The 18197-nt window shown below is 34.9% G+C and overlaps 3 protein-coding genes across 4 annotated transcripts; 2 read left to right on the top strand and 1 right to left on the bottom strand.

Annotated features, from left to right (window-relative positions):
• The first annotated feature begins 131 nt into the window (after positions 1–131).
• On the top strand, positions 132–7729 carry LOC106130915 (N-acetylgalactosaminyltransferase 7). The gene is made up of 6 exons (XM_013329861.2): positions 132–430; positions 1327–1483; positions 2053–2224; positions 2625–3561; positions 4153–4303; positions 4877–7729. The coding sequence occupies exons 1-6, from the start codon at positions 244–246 to the stop codon at positions 5025–5027; spliced, it is 1755 nt and encodes a 584-aa protein (XP_013185315.1). The 5' UTR covers positions 132–243; the 3' UTR covers positions 5028–7729.
• A 90-nt stretch (positions 7730–7819) lies between these two features.
• On the bottom strand, positions 7820–10240 carry LOC106130913 (tubulin-specific chaperone C). Of its 2 annotated transcripts, XM_013329860.2 has the most exons (3): positions 9996–10097; positions 9540–9633; positions 7820–9480 (listed from the first exon to the last, which is right to left on the bottom strand). In XM_013329860.2, the coding sequence occupies exons 1-3, from the start codon at positions 10095–10097 to the stop codon at positions 8513–8515; spliced, it is 1164 nt and encodes a 387-aa protein (XP_013185314.1). In that variant the 3' UTR covers positions 7820–8512. The 2 variants fall into 2 exon arrangements, with proteins under 2 accessions (XP_013185314.1, XP_060803636.1); XM_060947653.1 differs by lacking the exon at positions 9996–10097 and adding an exon at positions 10103–10240 and having other exon boundaries at positions 7820–9633.
• A 1567-nt stretch (positions 10241–11807) lies between these two features.
• LOC106130922 (fibroblast growth factor receptor substrate 2) lies at positions 11808–17633 on the top strand. Its single transcript, XM_013329870.2, has 2 exons — positions 11808–12318; positions 13745–17633. The coding sequence occupies exons 1-2, from the start codon at positions 12099–12101 to the stop codon at positions 15076–15078; spliced, it is 1554 nt and encodes a 517-aa protein (XP_013185324.1). The 5' UTR covers positions 11808–12098; the 3' UTR covers positions 15079–17633.
• The last annotated feature ends 564 nt before the right edge of the window (positions 17634–18197 follow it).

Below are 18197 nucleotides of genomic sequence, written 5' to 3'. Positions count from 1 at the left end.
AATATCAAGTCAGTGAGGGCCACTCATAAAATATTAGGCAAAGAAATTGTAATATAGTAGTCTAAGGTATGATTGCCATCATCTCATTGACGCAACTTGACAGCTGCTTCCCTTTGTGGGAGTTGGTAACTGGTAACACTCAATCTAGTCGTGTCGTCTACGTCAACATCAGAAAACTGCACTTGTTTGTGCATTTATTTGTTTTAATTCTAATTTTTAATTAGTGCCGCAAATCTGTCGAAAATGAGGATAACAAATGTTAGGCGTGGTCGTATTATCCGTATCTCTTCGGTGTGTGCTATCCTGCTGCTTTTAATATATGCTTTAAATAAGTGGAGTAGGAATAATATAGAAGCCCAACCAGTTATATCTGATTATAAAGCTTCATCATACAAATCTCATCCGGATGAATACCCGGTACTAAAAACAGGTAAAATATTGTCAGAGTACTGATATGTATTTTTGTGGGAAATTTCACTATGACAAACTACAGTTATTAGCCCTATTTAATCTGCCGGCGTGTATGTTTGCGTGTACAATGTGTACACAAATAAATTGTTCGATGAAAACTTTTCAATTTTATATAAATCCCGGCATTTCAGAATTGGAGCACACTCATCTCTTTCTCATTGGTGTCGTAAAAGGCGGCTAAGGGATAAGCTAATAAACTTTGGTTTCTTTTTTTAGGTGATGGGCATGTAACCTGTCACTATTATAAGCTCAATTCCATCAATAAGATAATTGACGACCTGATTTAATGTACTATGTATTTACACATTGTAAAAAAAATCATGGCTTTCCAATCTTTGCTTATCTTTGTTTATGTTAACTGTAATAACACACTGCAAACTTGGATCAATATACAAGCAATAAAAATTGTTCTCATGCTAGCATTTTACTGATTTCAAACTACTACAGGTGTAACAAAATTATTTAATTCATGTAGTGAAAACAAAGTTGCAAAAAATGTGACAAGGTTTTACTTATTGCTCTAGAGTTTGTATGTATGATAGTCTCCAGCCCCCTTAGCATAGCATGTGTGTGACAAACTATTTAATGTTTAATTAGGATGTTAAATGAATATCCTAATAGAAAGTGAAACAGCTATAGTTTTTCGCCCGAAAAAAACGGTGTTGTGCATGGCAACTAGGGGGCAGTTAATAAATATACTTTTTTTGGTCTATTCCATCTTTGCTTTAATCATCTGTTTGTTTAATGATCATGTGGATCACCTAAGAGAAGAAACTCAAGTATATTACCCTTTCCTTTGATAATCTTTAACAGCCTGGGTTAAGAAAAAAATATTTTTTATTTGCCTTTTTCTAGAACTTGGCAACTTTGAACCCAAAGACCGGATAGTGGTGAAAGGACCTGGGCAAGAAGGCAAACCGTACCATATGGTAGGGCGGGACAACGATATAGCAGACTCTGAAAGTATATATGGCATGAACATTGCTGCCTCGGATGATATCGCCATGAACAGGTAAGATTACAGTGAACACGGCATATAATCATGTGTATGTACCCTTGCAGGGTAAACAGAGCCAACCGTCAAAAGACTGGAAGGTTCAGCTGAAAGTGACCGTGGCCCACCTTGTCACTTTCAGCTGAAGAGATCACCGCCTAAAGGTAGAATCCCAAGGTTATAAGCCAACTGCAAAGAATGGCTATGGAGTGGCCCTATTAAGTGCTGGGACAAAGGATAAAGAAAAAAATTCATCATTGTGAGAATTTTAATTGCGCGAGCAAGGTGTGTTTCTGTTAAGGCCAATGTGTTAAAACTTTGCCACATAATTTTGGGAGTACTTTGCAAAAGAAAATTGGTAGGTACTTATCCGGTTTGGCGGACCAGGATCAGGAGACGCAACCAGGACTACCAACATGAGTTTAATCAAGAATCAATGTTATTTTGCCCAATTCAATCGGGAATTTCAGAGTTAAGAGCTGTTACCTCGCAAACTCCCTTAACATCAGCTAAAACTTTAGTGTCGTTGGCGTATCAGACAATTTTCCAATGGACGCCAAAATTTAAAGGTTCTATTAAAATTGCAGAACAGTTCCTGACACTAGACTGGACGAGTGCAAGTACTGGCATTACCCAGTCAACTTGCCGAGCACGTCGGTGATCATCGTGTTTCACAACGAGGGCTTCTCGGTCCTGATGCGAACCGTCCACACGGTCATAGACCGTTCACCACCGAACATACTGCACGAGATTGTGTTGGTAAGTGTTCTTCTTTAACATCACCTCTTGATTCAGACTTTTTAGAAGACACGGCGCATGGATGGAAATCTATACTAATATTATAAAGAGGTAAGTTTATAACTTTGATTGTTTGTTTGTAAGGGCTATCTTGAAATATCGAGCCGACTATGAAAGATATTTCACTGTTAAAAAAGTATATTATATATGGTGTGTGGTGTATTAATGTGTTATACTTAGGCCGCCAGTGTCAAATAATGTAGAGCGATTGCCGGATTGCCATATGAAAATGACCTCGTTGAGGCGATGACCATATGGAGGTTTTTAATACTTAGTTGTTTTCTTTGTAAGGTGTTTTTAGGCTTTAACAGCCTTAAACTACACAGAGGAAAGTAAAAAAAAAATATTCTTCATTTCATAGGTGGACGATTATTCCGATAAAGAGAACTTGGGCGAAAACCTCGACAAGTATATTAAACGCTGGAATGGAAAAGTAAGACTGATCAGAAATACTCAACGCGAGGGTCTAATCCGTACCAGATCCCGCGGGGCCCAAGAGGCTACCGGTGACGTCATAGTCTTCCTCGACGCCCACTGCGAAGTGAACGTTAACTGGCTACCCCCACTACTAGCACCAATATACAGAGACTATAGAATCATGACAGTACCAGTCATAGACGGTATAGACCACAGGACCTTCGAATATAGACCAGTTTACCAACACGGAACGAACTATAGAGGGATATTTGAATGGGGAATGCTGTATAAAGAAAATGAGGTTCCCGATAGAGAAAGCAACCTCCATAAACATAAATCGGAGCCGTATAAAAGTCCTACGCACGCTGGAGGGTTATTCGCTATCAATAGACAATATTTCCTTGAAATAGGAGCGTATGACCCTGGACTGTTGGTTTGGGGAGGGGAGAATTTTGAATTGAGTTTTAAAATCTGGCAGTGTGGTGGCAGCATTGAGTGGGTACCATGCTCGAGAGTAGGCCATGTTTACAGAGCTTTTATGCCATACTCTTTTGGTAATTTAGCGAAGAATCGTAAAGGTTCCTTGATAACTATTAACTATAAGAGAGTGATCGAGACTTGGTTTGATGAGGAACATAAGGAATATTTCTACACACGAGAGCCCACTGCTAGATTCTTAGATATGGGTGATATAACAGAGCAGTTAGCACTGAAAGATAGACTGAAATGCAAGGAGTTTTCGTGGTTCATGGAGAATGTAGCGTATGATGTGTACGACAAGTTTCCCAAACTGCCAAAGAACACACATTGGGGCATGGTGAAGAATAAAGCGAGTGGTTTGTGCTTAGATACTATGGGGAAAGCTGCGCCTGCGTACATAGGTGAGTTTGATTTTGTTAGCATCATCATGAAAAACACGTCAGCATGTAGAGGTCAGATGGGAGTTGCTTCGTGTAAAAACCTGACTCACTCAACCCAGGATCCATGGTCAAAGGCATACCCCGGGTTCCTATCCAAAGAGATTAGTATGCAACCGGGTCTAAAGTCACTTGGTTTCACCATAAGTCTTAGTTTCACCATCCTTCTTGTGTTAGTCCTATTTCTTGTCCCAGGGGAATAGTTCAGGTTCCACCTCAGACCTTGACGATCCATACAAATTTATATACATGCATTTTGAAGAAAAAAAAATATCCCATCGGATATTAACTGGAAACTTATTACTTTTAGCCCTCTATGATGAAACACGGCTAGTTCAACAGCTTTTTCCTTTCCAGAGAGGAATGTGACCTCAAAATGAAATCCTTTTTATTTCCAACACGAACAACAACGACCCACAAATTAGCAATTAGTTCATACTCACATTATTACAGTACTAGAGAACTAGTTAGATGACATTTCTGGTTCTAAAGCGCCGTGAACCACCTGTACCAAGTTTTGACTTTTAAATGCAATGATTATGATTGTTTCTTTAGGAACATCGTCGTGCCACGGAACGGGTCACAGTCAACTGTTCCGTCTGAATGAGGCAGGGCAGCTTGGTGTTGGAGAACGTTGTGTGGAAGCTGATACCGAGTCTCTCAAGCAGGCTATATGTAGGCTTGGCACCGTAGATGGACCTTGGAGGTAATATAGGTTTTTTTATAAAGGATCAAAGTGCCACAAGACAGGTCTGAGTCAGTTGTTCTGTCAGAATGAGACAGGGCACCTTGGGGTTGGGGAGCATTATGTGGAAGCTGATACCGAGTCTATCAAGCAGGCTATTTGTAGTCTTACGTTTACGCCAGACCTTGGGAGGTAACATTTATTATTAAAGCGTGATTAGTTAGCCGTTGCTGGAAGCTTTCGTACGAAGCTTCAAAATCTTCGATCACGCTTAATTTAAGCTCCATTCAATTCAGTGGCTAAAATTTGCGTAAGATCTTGAGATCATAATATTATTATATAGCTTAAAAATGTTAATAACAGGTATAATAAAAACGGGATAGGTTAATAAACTTGGGATTATTCTTGTAGGCGATGGGCGAGCAATGGTTTTTCTAAAAAAATCTGACAAGTAAGCGTCGTAGGCACAGTATTTAGAATTTTAAGAATAATTCTTATCATTATGATTTATAAAAATACTGGCCAGATAGAAAAGTTGTATGTTTACGTTTAGTTTTATTTCTTTATATTAACTTCAATGCATTTGCCCCGCAGGTATGAGGAGGAGCACAATCAATTGATCCATCGGTTGCACGGCTACTGCCTGACGCTTCAAGCGCACGCCCGAACCCTAGGGCTCGCGCCCTGCGATCCCAATAATACCTACCAAAAGTGGACCATAACCCATCAGAAAGCGAACTGGTGAGATTAACCTAATTACAAATTTAAATAACGAATTTTATAATATTTTCCCTCGTTCCAAATTTTAATGTTTATGCCGGTTTTAAACTGCGTTTTGAATTGAGAGTGTAAGATAATTTTTTTTTTACTTTTCTTTATTAATCTGAATTGTATTCATATCGTAGATAAGACTGATGAAAGAGGCACTCGGTTTCAGTTAAAAAAATATATTTTGTCTGCTCTCATTATAAATGAACTGGACACATATACATATACCTATGTCGAGTAAAACTTAATTCACGAATAGAAATTATAGTATATTGTTATATTTTCTTTTTTTGCTTTCTGTTTAGCACAGATTTTTATTATTTTCTTTTAGCCAACCTTATTTTGCTGCTTTACTACTTGACGGTATACTTTCTTAATTTTAAATTGTCCCCACGTCTGTAAAAATTGTAAATTGTAAAAAAATACAATGTAAAGTTATTGATAGAATCATTTGGCTATTTTTGTACTTAAAATATTGTGCACATTCCTGTTTTATGAAAAATTTGTAGCAGTAATCTCAGTATTTGTAGTTTATAGGGAAATTTTATAACGCAATAATATTGTTTATTAGTACTGTATCTTTCAAATTAAATACATATAATACTTATGTACAGCCCTAATAATATTTGTGACTTTAGGTCCGCCAAATTATTTTCACAAAACGAAGATTTTTTTTTTAATGTAGGAACTTAAATGTAGTAAATAAATACCTTTTCTTTTAGGGTACAAAAATATTTAAGACAAAGTGAATTCTTTCTTATTTCCTACTTTTACCTTTTTTCAGTTTTCCTTCTATTAATATTTTCTAGATCCAAGGGTGCATAAGTGTATAAACACTTTGTTTTTAGATTATATCTAAGTGATTAGGCAAAGAAAAATAATTCAATTCTTTCCATTGTTTGGCTCTCGGATACAAAAAAAATATACCTAAGTAAAACCATTCTTCAATTGAACTCGTTTCATCCAACTCACAAGGCTAAATATTGTACAGCCAAAGGTCACATTTTTATTTAATTTTTACACATCACCAATTATAATTAATGTCAATATATGTATAAACGGCCGAGAAAAAGATATCAAATGCACATTTATTTATTAACTTCACTATGTCTATTTAACCTCAAACATAAGTACCTAGTGGTATGAAAGTTCGTGAACTCCTGAAGGTCTCTCGAGTACCCGTGTAATTAAGAAATACAGATCGTAATAAATTAAAAATCTGCCTGAAGGGAGAATGCAACGAAAAAAGACTAACTTATTTTAGAATTGCTATAACAGATGAGATTATTTTATTTTTTTACTTTCGTTGAATTCTCCATAACTATCGCAATTAAAAATGCTCACTTGCCAGATTTACATAATGCATTTAAAATGAATTTTTAATACTCCTTTTTAATTTAGCCATGGATTAACATAACGTGTGTAGTTAGTAGGTATACCATGGCTTAAATTAAAAAAATAATTCTTCCCCTTATACAAAATGTTATTTAAAATATTGTAATTATTTTTTCGTGCCACATGTAACCTAACTTTGAATACTTGTTTTATGAATTTTATTTTATGACGTTTATTGATAAAATACTAACATTTTATTTTTTCAACACAACTTTTAGCAACATTTTATAAACTGTTGTGTTGAGTGAATAGGATAATACTATAAATCAATTAATTTCTTTAGAATTTAGTTTGAACTTTATGTATGAGAATCCATCCATATTTTATTTATTTGACAATATAATTGTATTAATTCGGTTTAGTTATAGTAAGTTTATTTAGAAATTAAATTAGTTTTAAAATGTTCACAATTACAGTTAATTTATCACATCACACGTTATATAAAGAATCCCAACTAATATTATAAATGCGAAAGTAAGTTTGTTTGTTGCCTCTTTAATCGTTATCTACTGAACTAATTTTCTTAAGAGTTTTCATATTTTATAATTGAGTCAGGATAAGGACATAGGGCACTTTTCATCCCGGTTAACTATACATACATAACATCACGCCTCTTTCCCTTCTTTTCTCTTTCTCTTTCCTTTTTTTTTTCTTTAACTATAGTTCCCGCTAATTACGCGCGGGCGAAGCTGCGTGATAAAAGCTAGTATTTCAACAATAAACATGGGGTGAATTTGTCAAACAGGGTGTGTTTCGAGTGTTCCCGGCATTGCTCAATTTACTTCCAAAAGTTGCGCATATAAGCATTTAATTTGAGTAAACTTTGTGATATAATAAGCCTTAGGTTAAAAAAATCAATTATACACCTAATCATATCTTATTTTGCTAAGTCTTAATTTGATATTTTGTCTTATCGCATAGAAACATGATAGGGAAAGATTAAATAAACTATTTTAGCAATTTATCCACGCATGTTCTCATCAGCTGTGTATTTTTTTTTAAATGACGAGTTCTAAATAATCTGTATGGATACCATGATTTTAAAAACCAGAAAGATTAAGAGATTTATTTTAGCCAAGATATTTATATTCGCCAAATAGATCTCATGCGTGGAGGTAGGCTGACTATCTAAATGTAATGATAAAATAAGTGTAATTTAAACATTATAAAATGTAATTTTATTCTTGTGGTTGGAAATTAATGATTTTCAATACTGTGATGTATTTGACGGCAAGTTATATATATTTCCATTGTAGAAATAAAATTTAATATTCATATGTTGAATCGCATTTTTATTATGAACCCTTCGACCAAGTATAAAAAAGTTTTAAGTATGAACCCTTTAAGTAAACCTTGATAAAATAAACAAAATAATATCGTTATAAATTCCTTTATTACATAATTTATAGTTTTCATAAATGCTACTTAATGTATTATCTAAGCAAATTATATTTTCATTATTTCCGCACAGAAATTTAGATTTCTCATTTTATTTATTATCTCCAGTGCAAGCTTAAGCTTAGTTTAGATTCCTTACATGAGGAATTGCGTATTGCGAAGTTTGCAACGTGCACTGGTGTTTTTTTTATTAATTTATCCGTATATAAGGCTATTTGTACAATGTGGTTAGACCCTAAATTAAAATGCAAACTTGATAAAGGCAATGACCAATATATTAGTCTGGAATAAAATGAAAGTTTATAAAAAAAAGTTAACGTTAGCAAATTTAGTAAATGTATGATGGCGTTTGTGTAATTTGAGATACACATGGAATATCTCATATTCCTTATATTTAGAGATAGATCTGTATCTAAGGCTAAACTTTAAGAGCGAGGTCATAGGATTATGTGCGATGCTATCATTATCATTTATTCAAAGAAAAATTATTACTTGTATTTTACAGAGGCGATATAAAAACATCATCAGTCTCAAAACAAGGTGAATGCTGAGTGGTCATTATGTTATTGTCCGACTCACCCGCGATCTTTAACAATGTCATTCAACGCACGCATACCCATCTGGGCCTCGCACCTAAAGAGCTTAGCTGGAACAATATAGTAATAAAAATTATGATGGTAATCTCTTCCACCATTCACCCCAATTCGAAATTCTCTGTGAAACATCTAATGTTGACCAATTAGGAGAAGGAATGTCGGGCGCCAACCAATTGAAATCATCCAATCGATCCCAGTTGTTCACATTTGTATCGAATGATGACATTTTAAAGTGTTTCTCAAGATCATCATAATACAAATTGTAGGGAGCAGTCTTGATGCCTGTGCAGTCCTCCACTATGCCTTTGCTTGTCACATGTAAATAGACATCACAGTTGCTGGAGGTGTGCATACGAAGTTGTTGGCATGCCACCACTATTTTACAGTCATTACATTTCTCAACAAAAACCGAAGATGTTACGGGCCCAGCTAATATGATACAATTATCTAAATTGGTAATGTGCAAAGTCCCCATAACACCTTTCAACCCTACTGTACAGTTTCTGAGATTACGCAACGCAACATCCCTTTGGAACAAGTCATCACTTTCAAGTGTTAAAATCTCATTTACTTTAGAATCAAACCCAAAGAACTTCTCGTCCCACTTATTGCTGGCTGCGGCACTGTCTGTTTCATCAGAAAATTTCTGTTTATCATTGTGTGCTTTAGGAAGCTTCTTTCTTGTGAAACCAAATTTTTTTCGTGGTACATACCTTTCTTCTAATTCGTAACATTTTGTTTGCAAATTCTGCACTATTCCCAAATATTTGCGCATGTTAAATTCTTTAAGGAAGAAAGATGATGTGACTACATGTTTTTGCAGTTCATTGACTTCTCTCTTGATATTGTCGAAAACGGACGGAAGGGCACTGGTTTCTAAAGTTGGAATTTGTGATAATAAGTCTTCAATGTATTCTGATTTGACTTTAAATGAACTAGCGAAATATTCCTCATTTTCATTGCTAACGTTAACCTCGTCCCTGGCTTTATGTGCTTTCTGGAGTTTTTCTAATCTCTGTGCATCTCTTTTATTCAATCTATCTATAACACTACTTTTGTCATTCATTTTCCTCTCTTGAGCAATTCGTCTACTTTTCTACTAATTTCTGAATTTGGGTCAGCGGCCTCTTTTAAAACTGATATTGTTTCACGAGAGAATTTTCTTGTATCTGTATGTTTAGAGCCTTCGTCAAGCTGAAAAATGAGAAATAAAATAATTATTGAAAATTGACAATCTTTTTTAATTTTAATCAGGAATGTCAAAATTGATCAAACCATGATGAGTCTCAGAAATGAATCCCCAATATTTTAATGATACAGAGTGTTTGCTCAAATGAAATATCAATTATAATGCAATGAGTACATAACAAACTGATATAAAATGTTTGGTCCATCTGTAAACTTAAAGCCTTCAGTTTTAGATGGAATAAAGCATGCCAAGTTAGTTACAATACAACACAACAACACTGAAATATTGTGCATGAAACTAGTAAAATAACTCCACTGTTTCAGACACAAAATTTCATTCATGACAAAAATTACTGATAAATATTGACCTTTTTAAGTAGCTCATCATCAGGTTTGACCACCTTGAATAACGCATAACCAATGCCTCCGAAGGTCACCACCCAAAACGTAGCCCTAATCGCTATACTCATCTCACCGAGGTATTATATTTTTCCTTCGTTATTCCAAACTTTGTAGTCGAGCTCGCGTGTTTTCAGTCCTCCAAGTCTTTCTCCAAGACTGTAATAACCGTCCAAGACCCAGTTGTGGTTCTTGTACATGTACAGTCGAAATTCTGAAATGCGAGAAATAATTTGATCCATATTCAATATGACAAATAACCAGACCAATCAATTGAACGAGTACATTTTGACCAATCTGTACAGTTAAATACCTTACAAAGTCGACGTCCATATGAATTATCATAAGAGTTGAGGCGATAGCAATAAACGATAGAATTTCCGTATGTGAGAGAAATAAGGTCATAACATGAAATGCAACAATACAAATACATTTTCTCTTACACGATAAATTATAAGCCAAGGGAACTTGCAAGTTACTACTGTAAACAAAATGAGAATCATCGTAAATCTTAAATTTTTACTCACCCCTATCAGTGTTGAGTTTGAAGTAAAGACCGTAGGAAACCGCTATGGCGAAAGCTTCTGCGACAAACACAGCCTTTAACGCACTTCCAATAATACGTTTTCGTGCTGGTACTGGTGTTTTCGTCAACATAATAGTAGGACAAAAGGAAGGAATAAATTTGGTTGGGTAAAATTTGATTTTTTTTCCATGAATCACGGAATAAAAATGAAATGAATGAAGTCAAGAACTTAATAGACGTGTCGGACAGATAAACGGACAGTGACAAGTCCTAAATCTTATTTTGGTCTGTGGAGTCCACAGACTAAAATAAGATTTAGGACTAGACACAACTAGACATCAAAAATTGTCCAACAGTGTGGACAATTTTTGATAAAAAGTAAAAAGACGTTTGATGTTCTTACATCGAACGCCTTGAATCTCTTCAAGGGCTTCATGCTTATTTAAAAAAAAAAGCCTTGTTTTGTTATTTTCTTCACTAGTCAACTTTGTCAAATTGTTATTCGTTCTGTGATGATTTAAATATTAATCTCAGGCTCCCTGCCTGGGAGCTTTCGCCATCTACGGGCCTGCGACAATGTAGTTCCAATGTATGCGCATAGCGCTAATGTCACACCACTATTGGCCACTTATGCCGCCATGTTTTTGCTATTGTTGTTCGAACGCGTCTTTATTTTTTATTTATAAATAACAAAAAAGTACAATACATAAGAAACCCCAGCAGTAATTTTTAATATCGAGTAGGTACATCGTCGCTTGTCATCATTAGCATTGCTTGCACATCACTAGTGACAGATACGATACTAGCGCTATGCGCATACAAAGGAACTAACTAAACGGTGAACCAATGCCAATGAGTGTCCTGTCTGTCTTTAGACATTATTTATAAATTACTGTGGCAAGGCTTGTATTACCGTTAAAAAAATTGGTATCGTTATTTTGGTCAAACAGGGATACCGTTATAAATTCAGAACCGTTATAATGGGTCATACTCCTAAAACGTTACCAGTTAAATAACAGTCAGAGGTATCGTTAAGACTGATAAACGTTAATTTAAAGGAACGCAAGGGGCGCCACGGATAGGGAACAACGTTTTGGTATAGACATATATAACGTTAATTGATATCGTTAATCTTAACGTTCATTGGTTAAATTATATTATAACGTAATTTAATATCGATAAACAACTTTTTTGAATATTTCGTTATTATCGTTACTTTTAGTGTAAATTTGGAAACGTTAACAAGCAAGCACTGAGCCCTGACCTGACGCGGTGCTGTGATTTGATGGATGAGATAAGTCAAAGTATTTTCTGAAATTGATTTTTTTTTTATTGATTTCCTGGTTATCTAAACATAAATGGTTGATTCGAAATAAAACCACTCACGATAAGTTCATATTGGAAGATTTTGTCAAATATTTTCCACAGATAATGATGGCTACATAACATAATGCTTTGTTTGTTTTGATACAATCTCAATCGCATTGATTGGTTAATTGTATTATTCCTTTTACAAAATATAGTGCATTTTAGTGAAATTTGCGCGATGGGGTGTTTTCAAAGTAAGAAAGATTCATCTGATATTCACCCGAATGTTTTCCGAGTGGTAAATATAGATACGAACGGAGTCGAACTTTGTAGGGGTCAGCTGGAGATTTCAGAGTCTGATGTTATCTTGTATAGAAAAGGAAGAGATTCTACTGTTTGGCCGTTGCATTCTGTGCGTAGATATGGATTTCGGGAAGATCTTTTTAGTTTTGAATCAGGTAAGAGGTAATTTGATGTCACAGTTAGATAGTTTGAAGCTCAGTTTACATGAGGTGTATTGTTTTGTGATGTGTGTTTTTAAGTCAGTATCCCTTTGTACTTTAAAAAAACCTAGTAATATGGCTTTTATAGCTCGTAAAACGGTAAAACTCTTGAAACGGGCCACCGCCGGAGAGGGTTGGGGAGGGGGGAGGGGGATGGGGGAGGTGGTAACACCCCCCTTGCCGGAAGCCTATAGTTTTTTTTTACGAATTTTTAAAGTTTTCATATAAAAAGTGTGCTAAAGGTAATTTACCGCCAGATGGGCAAGGGTGGGGGGGGGAAGTATGGGGTGAAGGTGAGTTAAACCTAACCTAACCTATATGTACTTACTATTAGACTTTTTTACTCAGTTTGAACTTTTTTACTCACTTTGGTGGTTTGCACCAATCTAACCTAACCTAACCAAACCGAGTTTGATTTGTGACCAATTTGTTTCTTTTCACCCCTTTTGACCCCCCCGTGCGGGGGGGCTGCGCCCCCCTGCACCCCCTGCTGTCCGTTTACCGACAGCTACTTTCGAAGTCAGTAGATAAGATGACAATAGCACATAACCAAAAAAGCGGATTGCGTTCTGTTCATAGTTAGTGTCTTTTTTGTTTTTACTTTTAAGCAAAGTTTTTGACTATATTTTTAGTGCTAAAATATATTAATTAATGTATTTTTTTTTTGTTTTGTTTTGTATTTTTTTTTTTTTTGACAAATTACACTGATTGAGTTAGCCTCGAAGTAAGTTCGAAACTTGTGTTACGAGATACTAACTCAACGATACTATATTTTATAATAAATACTTATATAGATAAACATCCAAGACCCAGGACAATCAGAAAAAGTTCTTTTCTCATCATGCCTTGACCGGGATTCGAACCCGGTATTGTACATGTTTAATGGACAAACTAATTATTTAATACTAAATTAACACAGTTTACAATGACAAACCGAAAATATTGCGTTGTTAAGTGCAATTTTTAAGATTTTCAAAAATTCATATAAAAAAAGGGGGGGCTTCCGGCAAAAAAAAATACTTGGGGGGGGGTCATACAAACCCTCCCCCACCCTCCCCACCCCCTCCCCAACCTCTCTGGCGGTGGCCCGTTTTAAGAGTTAAGCCCGTAAAACTAGTAGTTACTCTAAAAAACCTAGTTTAACCCACTTATATTTTAAAATAAAGATGTACAAAATTTGGCTCAATCATATGTATTTTCCTAGATATATCTTAAGACACACTTTGAAATAAATAACTGAAAAAGTAATCAGGCATTTGCTTTGCTGAAAAGAAGTTCTCTTAATAAATTAAAAGGATTACAAAATTTTGTAGCTGACCACACTTATGAATGTTTAACCATATTTTTTTTATTCTAGTTAAAAGAAACATTTTATTTACAGGTAGAAGATGTGAAACAGGAGCGGGTATCTTTGGTTTTAGATGTCGAAGAGCATCTGTAATATTTAATACTCTACAGCAGCAAATAGAATTACGTAGTGCAATACAAGATACTTTGCCTTTTCCTGTATCACAAATAAGCCCAGCACCACAAGCGGGACAAACTTTGCAGGTTAGCATTATTCACTGCACATCAGTTGACAACAGCCAGCCCGAGTTAGTGCTTGGCCAGTTACTGAATAATAATTTTACTAACAACATTCCAAATTCAGCTGTCCGTTCTACACAGTCCCCTCGGTCACCTTCTAGTGTAGACATCTTGGAAGTTATGCCTCTTTATCCGCGATCACAGACAAACACCAATCATGTTACTAATGTTTATCAAATGAGAGAGTTAAAAAGAGAACATAATAATAATACGCAAGCAGAAAAGTCAAATCCACAGCATTTATACAGTAATGATCTGAATAGGGACTTAGCTATTCTGAGGAATAATTTGCGGCAAGAGGCAGCTCTGAATACAATGAGAGATATTGAAGATGAAACAATATTTTTAGAAAACAGATACATAAATGAGAATTTAGCAAAAAAGTTAGCAAAGAATCTTATGTCTCCAACTCTAAGCAATTCTAGCGAACATTATGCTGAACTTAACATTGAACAACAAGAGAATAAGCTGCCAGAAGCTGCTAGGCTTTACATGAATATTTTGTGTGATGAAGCCAACTTGAGTGACGACAGCGATGATTCGTCACACTCATCCTCCACTCCAACGACACTAAAACCTTTACAATATTGTAATCTGTCTGTTGGCAAGAAAGTAGAAACAAACACGTATGCAAATTTATCCCTTGGCGATAAAGGCGACAGCATCAAGGTGAAACAATCTTCAGTGTCACAACATTCTGATCATAATCAGAAGATTTCTGAATCAGACACACTCACTTCAACATCTCCAGATGAAGAATTGGAGGTAAATTATGCAGTTTTAGATATTGACGCGAATAAGGAGCAGGTGAAGGCTAGTAAAGAATCTGATTTTTCCGAGACGCAGTTGTCCAGTTCGCGCAATGAGAGTGCGCCGTCGTGTTCTTCACAGCCAAGGAGTCGTCTTATTTCGCAGGGCAGCATGGAGAAGTCTACTGGCACAATTACGTCGCCATCAGCCACGATAGGGTACACGACCATTGATTTTGATAAAACGGTGGCACTAACATCTGTAGCTGCCGGTGCGGAGATGGATGCCGATGGCCAAAGGAAAACGAGACATGATTCTTGTAACGTCTTCTGTGGCAGTCCAACCAGCGTTGACAAATGCAAGGGCAGTAATAATTAGTAAAATAAAAAATAATTTGCATAATGTAGAGTAATTTATAAATGTTGCCAAAGATTCATGTATGTTGTAATATAAATAAAAATAGAAAATGCTTACTTACACTTATGTGGTTTAGAAAGCTCACTTAGGGTTTCAATGTTAGCTGGAATAAAGTTATCCTGAGCTAAGTAATACTCTGCTCAGTATTACAATGACATGGAAAGAACATAGGTGACCAAAGATTTTGAATTATGATACACATTATAAAAATGCATTAGGGTATTGAAAAAAATATTGCCCAGGTGACAGTAATGTAAAGTTTGCAACTGGGAATATGCAGATATGAAAGACTGAATAATCAAACAAGATTTATAAATTTTGAATAATAAATGTGGTAATTCTTATCAATGATTGTCGTACTAAACTGCAAATTTTTGATAAGTTGCAAAAGTTTGCTTATTAAATGTTAGGCAAAGCACACCTTCCACATTTAGCCAATAAGATTTTGTCAAAGATTAAGCAAGTGCAATGTTCTTATAATGGTGTAAGCCAAATTCATTAAAAAATTAAAAAGTTGCAACTTATAGTTCTCTTCACAACACTATTATGAGGGTAATTTGTAGAATTTTGTAAAAATTAGCTATATGTATATCAAACCAAAATGTTAATTATTTAGATTATGTCACTTTAAGTAAAAGTGAAGCTCCTAAACCAAGACAATCAGATAATTAAGAAAAAGGTAATTATTTATCAATTGTAACGTCTCTAGTTAGACTAAATATTTTCGTACAACTTAGTAAGAGCATTGTAATATCCTGGGGATAATCCTATTTATTTAATAGAATTCATGACAAAAGAAATATTATTATCAAAATTGAGTGAATGATTTATACGAAAATGTATATCCTTGTTGAATGGATAAAAATTTAATGTCTAGACCTAAAGTAAATACCAAAGTTAGCCTAACATAACGAATTATGTTGTATAAGTGTAGACTGAAAAAATAATTTTTGCCAAATATTATGTTCAAAAAATTTAATATTGTTTATTATCCTGTAAGATAATTTAGGTATAAATCCGTCTATCGGTAAGTTATTGCTAGTCTTGGGTATACTTCCACTACTGAAGTAATGAAAGCGATGTCCTGTGTTTCAGATACCAAAGTGATAAAAGGGCCATTAAACGGGAATTGAATCACGTAATCTAGTTCAGGTTGAGGAAATCTCGACTTCCCTTATATCTTGAACTGTAGCTTTCATACTAAGTAATGTATCGGGTGTAAAAGTACCTGCGACATATCAAAAAAATCTTTAGACTATGATCATTTTCAACATTGTAATTGCAATTGACAAAGGCCTCCTCTTTTTTAACAGCCTTCAAAAAAAGATCGTTCTCAGTTTGACCTGTATGTATGTTCGTCCGCGATTATGTCGCGTTTCGCTGAACCGATTTTGATGGGGTTTTCAGGAAAGTGTTGGTTATACTTTAACCGACTTCAAAAATGGTGGATATCGATTGAAGGCGGTTCACTTTCTTTTTATAAAAGTTATTTATTTTATATTCTGTCATAGGAATGAAAAGCATATCTGCTTCTCGAGGATTGAATTGAAATTTTATATACATATTTACGCATGCTTTCAGCATAATTACTTGGTGGGAATATAAGTTATAATATAGTTTATAGGTATATATGTATATATTTAATATGGATTTATAGTACATATGGTAATAGTAAGTATGTTTATTATACATTATTTATTATCAACCGCACAAAAGTTTGGCTCTGCGTAACCCAATGGTAGACTGTTAGATAATGCTATTAGCATTTAGTCTGCCTTTTGTACTTTATGAATTGTTATTGTAACAATAAAGAATAAATAAATAAAAATTAAAAAATCAAACGCAGTACATAATTTGTTTATTCTCTATTATGTATACCACCGTCTTGTTGCAACGAATATTTAAAGTAAAATTTTTATAAGTGTGAAACTTGCGAAAATTGAGAAATTTTTATGTTTTCTTGCTAAAATCTACGAAATGATGTAAGTGCATATTGAATTTGAATTATTTATGTGTGTTGAAAATGATAGACTAGATTTTTGCATTTAGGTAAATTAAGTTTATAAGAGTAAGAGTTTTTATGGGCATTATTATGTAAGTTTTTTTTATATATAGGTAATATGTACAAGTAGGTACTATAATTATTTGACTTAGTATTCAGTGTTCATAATTTATAAGAGAATAAAATATTAAGATGTAAGTACAATATAAAATATGTGTAATATTGTATTACAATCAGACAAAATTGATCTTCAAAGCGTATATTTTTTTGGCTGTTTCATATTTAATAGCAATAATTATTGAAAGTTAAGATGATGTTTTGTCTTAATGTTACCAATTGTCTTTTGTTTTTTAGAAGTATTAATATCACGCGGGTAAAGTCACGGACAACAAGCTACTAGAATTATGAAATTTCAATGACTTTGTAAATTCAAATCAAATCATCATTGTAATGTAAATTCACGCGTCATTTATGAAAATAGTGTCAATATGATTTGAAATCAACTATTTAATATGCTTCCTGTTAGCGACGGCCACGCTGCTAACCTTTTTGGTTCGGCGCCATAGTTTTATGTTTTTATGAGAAAAGAAAAATAAATGACATTGATCCAGCCTCTACCAGTGCCTCTGTCGGTTACATTTTGTGGTCCTTGAGCCGAATTTGGAAAAGGCTGGTAAAATGTTTCGCACTCCCCCTACATCGCGCAAACGGAAACCACGCAGTGCCAAGGAAGAGTTGCGCCAGGATTATGGTGAGATTCCTCTTTTAGTTAAATCAGAAAAAAATGAATCGGTCGACCAGCATGATGCCAAATCCGCAGCAACCGGTAAAACTAAAGGGACGTCATCATCCCTTTCACGGCGGAGGGCGTTGGAGCTGGAAGCGGCGCAAGCTAAAGCCACTCTAGAGATGGAGGCCGTACGTGCAAAAGCTGAAGCTGCAGCTAAAATAAAAGCTATTCAGGCTGATTTAATTGATAAGAAATTGGCCGCTGAAATTGAATCTCTGGATAGGCAAAGACGGTCAAAATCTTCGTGTTCCGTCACTTCAAAATCGATGTCTCTTGACAGCAGAGTGC

This window comes from Amyelois transitella, chromosome 14, assembly GCF_032362555.1.
Source record: "Amyelois transitella isolate CPQ chromosome 14, ilAmyTran1.1, whole genome shotgun sequence".
Lineage (NCBI taxonomy): Eukaryota > Metazoa > Arthropoda > Insecta > Lepidoptera > Pyralidae > Amyelois > Amyelois transitella.
This window is presented reverse-complemented; position numbering and strand designations above follow the sequence as displayed.

Bases quoted from the DNA above. Each gene is read 5' to 3' on its own strand.
- LOC106130913 (XM_013329860.2), bottom strand. From the start codon at position 10,097: ATGAGTATAGCGATTAGGGCTACGTTTTGGGTGGTGACCTTCGGAGGC. The intron at 9,634-9,995 runs GTCAATATTTAT...CTCATTTTTCAG, and splicing joins ATGATGAGCTACTTAAAAAG to CTTGACGAAGGCTCTAAACA. The intron at 9,481-9,539 runs GTAGAAAAGTAG...GTAGTGTTATAG, and splicing joins TGACCCAAATTCAGAAATTA to ATAGATTGAATAAAAGAGAT.
- LOC106130915 (XM_013329861.2), top strand. From the start codon at position 244: ATGAGGATAACAAATGTTAGGCGTGGTCGTATTATCCGTATCTCTTCG. The intron at 1,484-2,052 runs GTAAGATTACAG...TTAAAATTGCAG, and splicing joins GATGATATCGCCATGAACAG to AACAGTTCCTGACACTAGAC. The intron at 3,562-4,152 runs GTGAGTTTGATT...TTGTTTCTTTAG, and splicing joins AGCTGCGCCTGCGTACATAG to GAACATCGTCGTGCCACGGA.
- LOC106130922 (XM_013329870.2), top strand. From the start codon at position 12,099: ATGGGGTGTTTTCAAAGTAAGAAAGATTCATCTGATATTCACCCGAAT. The intron at 12,319-13,744 runs GTAAGAGGTAAT...TTTTATTTACAG, and splicing joins TCTTTTTAGTTTTGAATCAG to GTAGAAGATGTGAAACAGGA.